This window comes from Amblyraja radiata, chromosome 30 (assembly GCF_010909765.2).
Source record: "Amblyraja radiata isolate CabotCenter1 chromosome 30, sAmbRad1.1.pri, whole genome shotgun sequence".
NCBI lineage: Eukaryota > Metazoa > Chordata > Chondrichthyes > Rajiformes > Rajidae > Amblyraja > Amblyraja radiata.
The window spans coordinates 653030-667423 of NC_045985.1; the positions used below are offsets into that span (position 1 = coordinate 653030).

General features: G+C 52.9%; 1 protein-coding gene across 1 annotated transcript; it reads right to left on the reverse strand.

Moving 5' to 3' along the window:
• Positions 1-148: 148 nt before the first annotated feature.
• Positions 149-14394, reverse strand: LOC116989893 (olfactomedin-like protein 2A). Its single transcript, XM_033047448.1, has 7 exons — positions 14226-14394; positions 10568-10817; positions 9332-9438; positions 5982-6164; positions 5115-5295; positions 3638-3823; positions 149-921 (listed from the first exon to the last, which is right to left on the reverse strand). The coding sequence occupies exons 1-7, from the start codon at positions 14286-14288 to the stop codon at positions 320-322; spliced, it is 1572 nt and encodes a 523-aa protein (XP_032903339.1). The 5' UTR covers positions 14289-14394; the 3' UTR covers positions 149-319.

The window sequence follows — 14394 nt, forward strand, 5'->3', positions numbered from 1 at the left end:
ACCTATCCATGTTCTCCACAGATGCTGCCTGACCCGCTGAGTTACTCCAACACTCTGTGAAACGTCACCTATCCATGTTCTCCACAGATGCTGCCTGACTCGCTGAGTTACTCCAGCACTCTGTGAAACGTCACCTATCCATGGGTTAGGGTTAGGGTTAGTTGCTGTCTGACCCGCTGAGTGACTCCAGCACTCTGTAGATTTTTGAAGATCCTCCAAACCACCACCCGTTCCTTTTTTTTTGGTAAAGCAGCACCTGCAGTTCCTTGCCTCCACACGAGGAGATGGAGATGGGAAGGGAGGGGCAGGAAGCGGCGGGTCAGTGGGCGAACCTTATGTTGTAGGTTACTTGATGTCCATTATCCCAGGCATACAGTAGCTTGTCAGTTGGGTTGTAGTCTATCTGAGTGAGGAGATTGTACTGGATCTGGATCGAGAGCCCTGGGTTTGACTGGAAGCCCGTGTGCGTGTCGAAGGCGTACGTGACGGTGCCTTCCGCCTGCCTCTGCCGGTCCATGGCGTAGAAGACCCCGCAGATGAGGAAGGATCTCCCGTAGGAAGCCCGGTGGAGTCTGGTCTTCCAAGTGGTTTCCTGCCTGACGGTCAGATCGACGGGATCCAGGCGGCTGAGGACCAGGACCTCCTCGTGCAGGTAGCCAAAGTCATTGGAGAAGTAGGTGACCCAAAGCCCACCCTCATCAGCCAAGAAGTCGACCTCGGAGTAGCCCTTCCAGCCGGCCAGCGCCGTTGAGCCGATGGTCAGGTCGTCCAGCAAGCCCCAGCTGGCTGCAGCCCGCTTGGCCAGGTCATAGCGGATGATGTTGTGTGTGTATGCCTGGTTGTAGTAGAAGGAGCCATTGTAGACCGCGTGGCCCGTCCCTGTCCAGCTGTAGGGCAGTTTGTATCTGTGTAACCAGCGACCTGTGAGGGCAGCACATACACACACACACCGGGTGAATGATCAGCTTATTGGACCAAGGTTGCGTGTGCTCCAGTCAGCAGAAAGACAATACATCATTACAATCGAGCTATGCATGCAGGTACAGCAGGCAGTGAAGAAAGAGAATGGCATGTCGGCCTTTATAACAAGAGGAATCGAATATAGGAGCAAAGAGGTCCTTCTGCAGTTGTACAGAGCCCTAGTGAGACCACACCTGGAGTATTGTGTGCAGTTTTGGTCCCCTAATTTGAGGAAGGACATTCTTGCTATTGAGGGAGTGCAGCGTAGGTTCACCAGGTTAATTCCCGGGATGGCGGGACTGTCATATGCTGAGAGAATGGAGCGGCTGGGCTTGTATACTCTGGAGTTTAGAAGGATGAGAGGAGATCTCATTGAAAAATATAAGATTGTTAAGGGTTTGGACACGCTAGAGGCAGGAAACATGTTCCCGATGTTGGGGGAGTCCAGAACCAGGGGCCACAGTTTAAGAATAAGGAGTAAGCCATTTAGAACGGAGACGAGGAAACACTTTTTCTCACAGAGAGTGGTGAGTCTGTGGAATTCTCTGCCTCAGAGGGCGATGGAGGCCGATTCTCTGAATACTTTCAAGAGAGAGTTAGATACGGCTCTTAAAGATAGCGGAGTCAGTGGATATGGGGAGAAGGCAGGAACGGGGTACTGATTGTGGAGGATCAGCCATGATCACATTGAATGGCGGTGCTGGCTCGAAGGGCCAAATGGCCTACTCCTGCACCTATTGTCTATTGTCTATGGTCCAAGGTAATGCCAGCAAAGTCCGATCAAGGATACTCTGAGGGAGACAAAAATGCTGGAGAAACTCAGCAGGTGAGGCAGCATCTATGGAGAGTAGGAATAGGCGGCGTTTTGGGACGAGACTGATGGGGGGGGGAGGGGGGGCGGCGGGAAGAAAGGAAGAGGCGGAGACAGTGGGCTGTGGGAGAGCTGGGAAGGGGAGGGGAAGGCGGGAGAAAGCAGGGACTACCTGAAATTGGAGAAGTCAATGTTCATACCGCTGGGGTGTAAACTACCCAAGCGAGATATGAGGTGCTGCTCCTCCAATTTGCGGTGGGACTCACTCTGGCCATGGAGGAGGCCCAGGACAGAAAGGTCGGATTGGGAATGGGAGGGGGAGTTGAAGCGCTGAGCCACCGGGAGGTCAGGTTGGGTTGTGCGAAGGTGTTGGGCGAAGCGATCGCCAAGCCTGTGCTTGGTCTCACCGATGTAGAGAGGGTTTTCCAGCATCTGCAGTTCTTCCTCAAACAAAGGATAGTCTGAGGGTCACCAATGAGGTAGAGGATGTTTCCACTATTGGGAGAGTCTAGGACCAGAGGGCGCAGTCTCAGAATAAAAGGATGTACCTTTAGAAAGGAGATGAGCAGGAATTTCTTTAGACTTGGGGGGTGACTCTGTGGAATTCAATGCCACAGACGGCGGTGGAGGCCAAGTCAGTGGATATTTTTAAGGCACAGGTTGACAGATTATTGATTAGTGCGGGTGACAGGGGTTATAGGGAGAATCCAATACACAATAGGTGCAGGAGTAGGCTATTCGGCCCTTCGAGCCAGCACCGCCATTCACTGTGATCATGGCTGATCATCCACAATCAGTACCCCGTTCCTGCCTTCTCCCCATATCCCCTGACTCCGCTATCTTTAAGAGCCCTATTTAGCTCTCTCTTGAAAGTAATCAGAGAACCAGCCTTCACCGCCCTCTGAGGCAGAGAATTCCACAGACTCACAAATCTCTGGGTGAAAAAATGTTTCCTCATCTCCATTCTAAATGGTCTTGCCCTTATTCTTAAACTGTGTGGCCCCTGGTTCTGGACTCCCCCAACACCGGGAACATGTTTCCTGCCTCTAGCGTGTCCAATCCCTTAATAATCTTATATGTTTCAATAAGATGCCCTCTCATCTTTCTAAACTCCAGAGTGTACAAGCCCAGCCACTCCATTCTCTCAGCATATGACAGTCCCACCATCCCGGGAATTAACCTGGTAAACCTACGCTGCACTCCCTCAATAGCAAGAATGTCCTTCCTCAAATTAGGGGACCAAAACTGCACATAATACTCCAGGTGTGGTCTCACTAGGGCCCTGTACAACTGCAGAAGGACCTATACTCAACTCCTCTTGTTATGAAGGCCCACATGCCATTTGCTTTCTTCACTGCCTGCTGTAATCTTACCCCCCCCACCCCCTTACCTTAAACGCATGTTCTTTGATGTGGTGTGCGATTGAATGGTGTGTGTGTGTATGTCTGTGTGTATACGTGATGTGTGCACGTGTATGCGCGTGTATATATCTGTGGATATACGCGTTCAAGAAGGAACTGCAGATGCTGGAAAATCGAAGGTAGCTGTGTGTATACGTGATGCATGTGTCTGCATTTGTGAGTGTGTCTGAGTGTGTCTGAGTGTGAGTGTGTGTGAGTGTGTGTGAGTGTGAGTGTGTCTGAGTGTGAGTGTGTCTGTGAGTGTGAGTGTGTGTGATGTGTGTGTGAGTGTGTGTGTGAGTGTGATGTGTGTGTGTGTGAGTGTGTCTGAGTGTGAATGTGTGTGTGATGTGTGATGTGTGTGTGATGTGTGAGTGTGATGTGAGTGTGTGTGAGTGTGAGTGTGTGTGTGTGTGTGTGTAGGTGACGTGTATACATGCGTGCTGGTGTACAGGGATATCCGTACCCCGTTTGAAGTGGTCCAGGCTGCGGAACTCCATCAGCTTGGTCCCGAAGAAGTAGTTGGCAACGTAGACCCTCTCCCGGTTGTTGATGGGGTCTTTCATCCACGTCCCTTCAGCTCTGCCGTACATGCTGTGTGTGGTGGGCCCACTGATCATCACAGGAGTACCAGCACACACGTCTTGCTGGACTAGAGGGGGCACAGGGACAGAGCGAGGGAGAGGGACAGAGAGAGAGAGACAGAGAGAGAGAGAGAGGGGCAGAGAGAGAGAGTCAGAGAGAGAGAGAGCGAGACAGAGAACGAGACAGAGAGCGAGTCAGAGAGAGAGACAGAGAGAGAGAGAGAGAGAGAGAGACAGAGAGAGAGACAGAGAGAGAGACAGAGAGAGAGACAGAGAGAGAGACAGAGAGAGAGACAGAGCGAGAGAGAAAGAGTGAGATGGGGTTGATAGGAGGGGAAAGGATTAGCCATTAGCCATTATGGAATGGGCAGAATAAACTCAATAGACAATAGATGCAGGAACAGGCCATTCGGCCCTTCCAACTGTTTATTCTCCCATTGTATACTGTGCTGCAGGGAGCAAGAATCCCATTGTCCTATCTGGGACACATGACAATAAAACACTTTTGACTCTTGACTTCACAGTCAGAGCATGAATGGACTTACTCATGTTCTTCCCGGGACCGCGTGGGTTTTCTCCGGGTGCCCCGGATTCCAGATACCCACCGTTCACAGTGAGAGCAAAAGGATTTGAGTATAGGAGCAGGGAGGTTCTACTGCAGTTGTACAGGGTCTTGGTGAGACCACACCTGGAGTATTGCGTACAGTTTTGGTCTCCAAATCTGAGGAAGGACATTCTTGCCATAGAGGGAGTACAGAGAAGGTTCACCAGACTGATTCCTGGGATGTCAGGACTTTCATATGAAGAAAGACTGGATAGACTCGGCTTGTACTCGCTAGAATTTAGAAGTTTGAGGGGGGATCTTATAGAAACTTACAAAATTCTTAAGGGGTTGGACAGGCTAGATGCAGGAAGATTGTTCCCGATGTTGGGGAAGCCCAGAACAAGGGGTCACAGTTTAAGGATAAAGGGGAAATCATTTAGGACTGAGATGAGAAAAACATTTTTCACACAGAGAGTGGTGAATCTGTGGAATTCTCTGCCACCGAAAGTAGTTGAGGCCACACAGTTCATTGGCTATATTTAAGAGGGAGTTAGATGTGGCCCTTGTGGCTAAAGGGATCGGGGATATGGAGAGAAGGCAGGTACGGGATACTGAGTTGGATGATCAGCCATGATCATATTGAATGCTGGTGCAGGCTCGAAGGGCCGAATGGCCTCCTCCTGCACCTATTTTCTATGTTTCTATGCGAGGATGAATGGACTTACTATTGATAGGCCTGGGACTGCGTGGGTTTTCTCCGGGTGCCCCGGATTCCAGATACCCACCGTTCACAGTGAGAGCGTGAATGGACTTACTCATGTTCCGCGTGTTGTCCGGCGGTCTCCGAGCCATCATGTTGAGGAACGGTCCCATAGGAGCGGGAGGCATCCTCACGGACTTTTCCCCCGCCACGGTCTGCTGGTCAACCTGCTGTTTGTGGCCAGCGAGCGTCGAGGACTCGCCTGGCGGCTTCATCTGGTGGGTCTTGAGCGGGACCTGCGGGAGAGGCACAGCATCCACAGGTGGGGCAAAGGCCTGGAAGAAGCAGACCTGAGATAGACACAGAGTGCTGGAGTAACTCAGCGGGTCAGGCAGCATCTGTGGAGAACATGGATAGGTGACGTTTCACAGAGTGCTGGAGTAACTCAGCGGGTCAGGCAGCATCTGTGGAGAACATGGATAGGTGACGTTTCACAGAGTGCTGGAGTAACTCAGCTGGTCAGGCAGCATCTGTGGAGAACATGGATAGGTGACGTTTCACAGAGTGCTGGAGTAACTCAGCGGGTTAAGCAGCATCTGTGGAGAACATGGATAGGTGACGTTTCACAGAGTGGGAAGGTCTAGGACCAGAGGCCACAGCCACAGAATTAAAACACGTTCCTCTAGGAAGGAGACAAGGAGGAATTATTTTACTTAGGTGGTGGTGAATCTGTGGAATTCTTTGCCACAGACGGCGGTGGAGGCCAAGTCAATGGATATTTTGAAGTCAGAGACAGATAGATTCTTGATTAGTGCGGGTGTCAGGGGTTATGGGGAGAAGGGGGGTTAGCAGGGAGAGATAGATCAGCCATGATTGAATGACGGAGTGGACTTGATGGGCTAATTCTGCTCCTAGGATTGATGAGCTGATGAGCAAGTGTCTCCTGCAAGCCCTGCCAACCCAGCCCAGGCGGGGAGCCTACCTTTGTGGAGTCCTCCAGGGGCTGTGGTACATGTTTCTGCAGCAACTGAGCCAGTCTGTTCATGTCCTTCCTCATGCCGGCCACGGTGATGGTGAAGTTGTGGTAGATGACCTGGTGCTGGACGATGTTGGCGAAGGTGTCCGTCAGGAGGCTGCCGACGCTGGGCACGTTACGTTCCAACCTCTGTGTGTGGAGACACGGACAACATCAGCTATCCCCAGAAACTGACCACACACCATCATGGTCTGGTTTGGCTCAGCCACCAAGCACGACACCTGGAGGCTGCAGCCAATCGTCCGATCAGCTGAGAAGGGCTTGTACACTCTGGAGTTTAGAAGGATGAGAGGGCATCTCATTGAAGCATATAAGATTGTTACGGGTTTGGACATGCTAGAGGCAGGAAACATGTCCCCGATGTTGGGGGAGTCCAGAACCAGGGGCCACACACAGTTTAAGAATAAGGAGTAAGCCATTTAGAACGGAGACGAGGAAACACTTTTTCTCACAGAGAGTGGTGAGTCTTTGGAATTCTCTGCCTCAGAGGGCGGTGGAGGCAGGTTCTCTGGATACTTTCAAGAGAGAGCTAGATAGGGCTCTTAAAGATAGCGGAGTCAGGGGATATGGGGAGAAGGCAAGAACGGGGTACTGAATGGGGAGTGAAATGAAAGATGTACCGGCTCAACGGTCGATAGACAATAGGCAATAGGTGCAGGAGGAGGCCACTCGGCCCTTCGAGTCAGCACCGCCATTCAATGTGATCATGGCTGATCAGAAATCAGTACCCTGTTCCTGCTTTTTCCCCATATCTCCTGATTCCTTTGGCCCTTAGAGCTAAATAGACAATGGACAATAGACAATAGGTGCAGGAGTCGGCCATTCGGCCCTTTGAGCCAGCACCGCCATTCAATGTGATCCCCACGTGCCTTAAAACCACCTCCATGGTGCCGGTGCCAAAACACTCCACTGCGGCAAGCCTCAACGACTTCCGCCCAGTTGCACTTACTCCCATCATCACCAAGTGCTTCGAGAGGCTGGTCCTGGCACACCTCAAAGGCTGCCTACCCCCCACACTGGATCCCTATCAGTTTGCCTACCGCAAGAACAGGAGTACGGAGGATGCCATCTCAACGGCACTTCACTCCGCCCTCTCCCACCTCGACAACAAAGACACTTACGTAAGAATGCTGTTCATCGATTACAGCTCAGCATTCAACACCATTATACCATCTAAACTGATCACCAAACTCAGCGACCTGGGCATCGACCCCTCCCTCTGCAAACTGGATACTGGACTTTCTAACCAACAGACCCCAGTCTGTTAGGTTAGACAGGCACACCTCTTCAACCCTCACCCTGAACACCGGCGTTCCACAGGGCTGTGTGCTGAGCCCCCTCCTCTACTCCCTCTTCACCTATGACTGCACACCTGTACATGGTACTAACACCATCATCAAGTATGCAGATGATACAACGGTGATTGGCCTCATCAGCAACAACGATGAGTCGGCCTACAGGGAGGAGGTCCAGCACTTAGCAGCATGGTGCGCTGACAACAACTCCAAGAAGACCAAGGAGCTCATTGTAGACTTCAGGAAGTCCAGGGGCGGCACGCACACCCCCATCCACATTAACGGGACGGAGGTGGAACGTGTTTCTAGCTTCAGGTTCCTGGGAGTCAACATCTCCGATGACCTCTCTTGGACCCACAATACCTCAACTCTGATCAAGAAGGCTCACCAGCGTCTCTTCTTCCTGAGGAGACTAAAGAAGGTCCATCTGTCTCCTCAGATCCTGGTGAACTTCTGCCGCTGCACCATCGAGAGCATCCTTACCAACTGTATCACAGTATGGTATGGCAACTGCTCTGTCTCCGACCGGAAAGCACTGCAGAGGGTGGTGAATATTGCCCAACGCATCACCGGTTCCTCGCTCCCCTCCATTGAGTCTGTCCAAAGCAAGCGTTGTCTGCGGAGGGCGCTCAGCATCGCCAAGGACTGCTCTCACCCCAACCATGGACTGTTTACCCTCCTACCATCCGGGAGGCGCTACAGGTCTCTCCGTTGGAGCAGGTCCAGGAACAGCTTCTTCCCTGCGGCTGTTACACTGCTCAACAATGTACCTCGGTGACTGCCAATCCCCCCCCCCCCCCCCCTAACTGTATTTCGATGTCTCTGTACTGTACACTGACAATGACAATACAGTTTGAATCTGAATCTGAATCACGACTGATCATCCCCAATCAGACAATAGGTGCAGGAGTAGGCCATTCGGCCCTTCCAGCCAGCACCGCCATTCACTGTGATCATGGCTGATCATCCCCAATCAGTACCCCGTTCCTGCCTTCTCCCCATATCCCCTGACTCCGCTATCTTTAAGAGCCCTATCTAGCTCTCTCTTAAAAGTATCCAGAGAACCCGCCTCCACCGCCCTCTGAGGCAGAGAATTCCACAGACTCACAACTCTCTGTGTGAAAAAGTGTTTCCTCGTCTCCGTTCTAAATGGCTTACCCCTTATTCATAAGCTGTGTGGCCACTGGTTCTGGATTCCCCCAACATCGGGAACATGTTTCCTGCCTCTAGCGTGTCCAAACCCTTAATAATCTTATATGTTTCAATAAGATGCCCTCTCATCCTTCACAATTCCTTTTGTGTCTCCTATGCATGTATTCATTCAGGTTAGCTGAGAGTCAAAGAGTGATACAGCGTGGAAACAGGCCCTTCGGCCCAACTCACCTACACGGGCCAACATGCCCCATCTACACTAGTCCCACCTGCCTGAGCTTGCTCCATATCCCTCCAAGCCTGGAATTGTAACTTTTCAAAACTTTTTTTTCTCCTTCCATCACAGTGAGGAATGTGGAGGAGTCAATGTGGTGGATGTTTATGTTAAAATGAGTTTTGTGTGTTCCGTTGCTTTTTAATTTGTGTGACTGACTTGGCAAATGAAATACCTCGTATGTTGCAAAACATACTTGGCTAATAAGAGTATTATCTTGATTGAATGCGATTGTGAACTCTACTCCACCATTCAATCATGGCTGATCTATCTCTCACCCCTATCCCCATTCTCCTGCCTTCTCCCCGTAACCCCTGACACCCGCACTAATTAAGAATCTATCTATCTATCTCTGCCTTAACAAATACCCACTGACTTGTGGCCTCCACAGCCTTCTGTGGCAAAGAATCCCACAGATTCACCACCCTCTGACTAAAGATCAGTGTGGGTACTGCCTGATTCACCACTGCCCGATCGCAACAGGGGTGGATGATCGGACCCCGCGTTCCCCCGCTAGATCCAACCCCCCCCCCCCCACCCCGCCCCGTCACCCCAAGAGGGGGCAGTTTGCTCACCTTCTCCAGCTTCTTCAGTTGGCTGCTGAGTTTGGCGGAGTGAGAGTGGAGCCTCTTGATGTCCCTGTGGTTCAGGAACTCCTGCAGTCGACTGGCCAGAGCCTGACCTGTCAGCAATGAGGAGGTAGGTGAAATAAGCAGAGTGGGGGTAAGCAGCCTCCCCCAACACCACGACCCCTCCCCTCCCAACACCCACCACCCCCACATCCCTACACCCCCATCCCCCCACACCCCCCCACCTCCCTACACCCCCAGCCCCCCCCACACCCCCACCCTCCTCCCTACACCCCATCCCCCCACACCCCCCACCTCCCTACACCCCAGCACCCCCACACACCCCCCCTCCTTACAGCCCCAGCCCCCCACAACACACCCCCCTCCTCCCTACACACCCTCCCCCACACACCCCCTCCTCCCTACACCCCCATCCCCCCACACACCCCATCCTCCCTACACACCCTCCCCCACACACCCCCCCTCCTCCCTACACCCCCATGCCCCCCACACACCCCCATCCTCCCTACACCCCAGCACCCCCACCACACACCCTCCCCCACATCACCCCCACCTCCCTACACCCCAGCACCCCCACCACACACCCTCCCCCACATCACCCCCACCTCCCTACACCCCAGCACCCCACACCCCCTCCCCTCCCAACCCCTCCAGCCCTCGCCATATACCCCCTCCTCCCTACACCCCCTCCTCCCTGCAGCCCAGCTCCCCCCACACACCCTCCCCTCCCCTTTACACCCCCTCTCCTCCTCCTTATTGGACGTATACACTATGTATCACCCACTACCCTGCCCCATGCTCCCCCCTCCTTTCCACCCCACCCCTCCGCTCTCCTCCCCCCTCCCTCTTCTCCCTTCCCCGTTCCCGCCCCTCCCCTCCTCTCCCCTCCACTCCCCCTCCTCATTTCCTTCCCGCTTCATCTCCCCTCCTCCGCTTCCCCCTCTCATCGCCCCTCTCCTTCCCTCCTCTCCCCCTCCACTCCCCCTCCTCCCCTCCCCCCGTTTCAACTCCCCCCTTCCTCCGCTCCCCCCACTCCTTCCCTCCTCTCACCTCCACCATCCCCCTCACCTCTCCCCTCCTCTGCTCTCCCCTCCCTTCACCCCCTCCTCTCCTCCCCGTTTCATCTCCTACCCCCTCCTCGTCTCTCCTCCTTCCCCCACCTCTCCCCTCCTCCTCCTCCCCAGCCCCGTGAGCGAGTGCCCACAGTGACCCCGGTGTTACCGACGGTAGGCGGGCGGGGACTCACCGCGCCCGTGGTTTGCGTGCCGGTTTGGGGGTCCCACCTCTTACCCCCCGCCCCGCACGGCTCCACCCCGCAGTAGCACTTGCACTTCGACCCTCGGCTCGCCGTCTCCTGAGGAGGGGGTCCGCTGACTCGGGCACTGGGAGCCTTCAGCCCCGTGCCCGGGGGCCAGAGGGTGCGCTGACCGCGGCAGCTGGACATCACCTCGCCCCTCTGCTCACACCGCACCTTCACAGGAGGCAGACAAAACATCACAGGAGGTAGACAAAACATCACAGGAGGTAGACAAAACATCACAGGAGGCAAACAAAACATCACAGGAGGTAGACAAAACATCACAGGAGGCAAACAAAACATCACAGGAGGCAGACAAAACATCACAGGAGGCAGACAAAACATCGCAGGAGGTAGACAAAACATCACAGGAGGCAAACAAAACATCACAGGAGGCAGACAAAACATCACAGGAGGTAGACAAAACATCACAGGAGGTAGACAAAACATCACAGGAGGCAGACAAAACATCACAGGAGGCAGACAAAACATCACAAGAGGCAGACAAAACATCACAGGAGGCAGACAAAACATCACAGGAGGCAGACAAAACATCACAGGAGGCAAACAAAACATCACAGGAGGAAGACAAAACATCACAGGAGGTAGACAAAACATCACAGGAGGTAGACAAAACATCACAGGAGGCAGACAAAACATCACAAGAGGCAGACACAACATCACAGGAGGCAGACAAAACATCACAGGAGGCAGACTAAACATCACAGGAGGCAGACAAAACATCACAGGAGGCAGACAAAACATCACAGGAGGCAGACAAAACATCACAGGAGGCAGACACAACATCACAGGAGGCAGACAAAACATCACAGGAGGCAGACACAACATCACAGGAGGCAGACAAAACATCACAGGAGGCAGACAAAACATCACAGGAGGCAGACAAAACATCACAGGAGGCAGACAAAACATCACAGGAGGTAGACACAACATCACAGGAGGTAGACAAAACATCACAGGAGGTAGACAAAACATCACAGGAGGTAAACACAACGTTACAGGAGTAAGAAAGCAAATATGTTTATTGGCCAAGTATTCACATACAAGGAATTTGCCTTGGTGCTCCACCCACAAGTAACAACATGACATACACTGACAGTTACGAATGACTCAGAAAACACTAAACATTAATAATAATAAAATATTAATGATAAAACACCATTGATCAAGCATGTGAACCAACAAAATACCAGATCAAAGGGAGGCTACAGGTTTTTGGCTGTTATCAACTACTCGTGGATAAAAACTGTTTTCATGTCTGGCTGTGGCAGCTTTGACAGTCCGGAATCGCCTTCCAGAGAGAAGTGATTCAAAGAGTTAGTGGCCAGGGTGAGCGGGGTCAGAGATGATCTTACCCGCTCGCTTCCTGGCCCTTGTAGTGTACAGTTCCTCAATGGAGGGAAGGTTGCAGCCAATAAACTTCTCTGCTGATCGGACGATTGGCTGCAGCCTCCAGGCACAACACCACAGGAGGTAGACACAACGTCACAGGAGTAGACAAAACATCACAGGGATAGACACAACGTCACAGGAGGTAGACACAACGTCACAGGAGGTAGACACAACGTCACAGGAGTAGACAAAACATCACAGGGGTAGACACAACGTCACAGGAGGTAGACACAACGTCACAGGGATAGACACAACGTCACAGGGGTAGACACAACGTCACAGGAGGTAGACACAACGTCACAGGGATAGACACAACGTCACACGAGATAGACACAACGTCACAGGGATAGACACAACGTCACAGGAGGTAGACACAACGTCACAGGGGTAGACACAACGTCACACGAGATAGACACAATGTCACAGGAGGTAGACACAACGTCACAGGAGGTAGACACAACGTCACAGGAGTAGACACAACATCACAGGAGGTAGACACAACGTCACAGGAGGTAGACACAACATCACAGGAGGTAGACACAACGTCACAGGAGGTAGACACAACGTCACAGGAGTAGACACAACGTCACAGGAGGTAGACACAACGTCACACGAGGTAGACACAACGTCACAGGAGGTAGACACAACGTCACAGGAGGTAGACACAACGTCACAGGAGGTAGACACAACGTCACACGAGGTAGACACAACGTCACAGGAGTAGACACAACATCACAGGAGGTAGACACAACGTCACAGGGGTAGACACAACGTCACAGGGGTAGACACAACGTCACACGAGGTAGACACAACGTCACAGGAGTAGACACAACGTCACAGGAGTAGACACAACGTCACAGGAGGTAGACACAACGTCACAGGGGTAGACACAACGTCACAGGGGTAGATACAACGTCACAGGGGTAGATACAACGTCACAGGGGTAGACACAACGTCACAGGGGTAGACACAACGTCACAGGGGTAGACACAACGTCACAGGGGTAGACACAACGTCACAGGGGTAGACACAACGTCACAGGGGTAGACACAACGTCACAGGGGTAGACACAACGTCACAGGGGTAGACACAACGTCACATGGAAGACACAACGTCACAGGGGTAGACACAACGTCACAGGGGTAGATACAGCGTTACAGCAGTTTCCCCCGCTATAGAAGAAACATAGAAACAGAGAAAAATTGGTGCAGGAGTAGGCCATTCAGCCCTTCGAGCCAGAACCGCCATTCAACATGATCATGGCTGATCATCCAAAATCAGTACCCCGTTCCTGCTTTCTCCCCATATCCCTTGATTTCGTTAGCCCCAATAGCTAAATCTAACTCTCTCTTGAATACATGCAGTGAATTCCACAGATTCACAACTCTCTGGCTGAAAAGATTCACCCATCCCTTGCCACCCTGAGCTCACAGCACACCTTCACATGAGATAGACAGAGCATTACGGGAGATGCCCCTGTTATTCACAGGAGATACCCCTGCTATAAGATTATTATGGGTTTGGACACACTAGAGGCAGGTAACATGTTCCCGATGTTGGGGGAGTCCAGAACCAGGGGCCACAACGTTTACGAATAAGGGGTAAGCCATTTAGAACGGAGATGAGGAAACACTTTTTCTCACAGAGAGTGGTGAGTCTGTGGAATTCTCTGGTGGAGGCCGGTTCTCTGGAAGCTTTCAAGAGGGAGTTCGATAGGGCTCGATATGGGGAGAAGGCAGGAACGGGGTACTGATTGTGCCCCCTTGTCTCCTCGCCACCCTCTCTCATACACCCTCCCCCTCCTCGCTGCCCCCCCCCTCTCTCTGACCCCTCGCCTACCGCTCTCGCCACCCCCTCTCCCGCTCTGTGTAAGAAAGAACTGCAGATGCCGGTTTAAACCCAAGGTAGACACAAAAAGCTGGAGTAACTCAGCGGGACAGGCCGCGTCTCTGGAGAGAAGGAATGGGTGACGTCTTAAGAAGGGTCTCGACCCGAAACGTCGCCCATTCCTTCTCTCCAGAGATGCTGTCTTTTATTTTGTGTCTACCTTCTCCCTCTCTGCCAGCTCGCCCTCCCCTCTCTGGCCTCTTCTCTCTGCCCCTCGCCTCCTCCCACCCCCTCTCCCCCGTCTCAGCCCCTGGATCAGCGTCCTCGCCGGTCGGTTCCTACCTGAGCGAGGCTGGCTATCATAGGCAGAAGCAGCAGCCGGGACGCGGTGTATGTCGACCTCATGGTGGACGGAGTGGCACCTCGTAGCCCGGGAAGCCGCGACTCACACACCCTGCCCCGGCCTCGGGACCCGCCGAGACTCGCCCTTCCTGCCCCGGGACCCGCCGAG

Coding starts and splice junctions, on each gene's coding strand:
- LOC116989893 (XM_033047448.1), bottom strand. CDS start 14,288: ATGAGGTCGACATACACCGCGTCCCGGCTGCTGCTTCTGCCTATGATA. Junction 3,824..5,114: donor GGACAACACGCGGAACATGA/GTAAGTCCATTC, acceptor TGCCCCCTCTAG/TCCAGCAAGACGTGTGTGCT. Junction 922..3,637: donor CCTGGACCACTTCAAACGGG/GTACGGATATCC, acceptor CTGCCCTCACAG/GTCGCTGGTTACACAGATAC.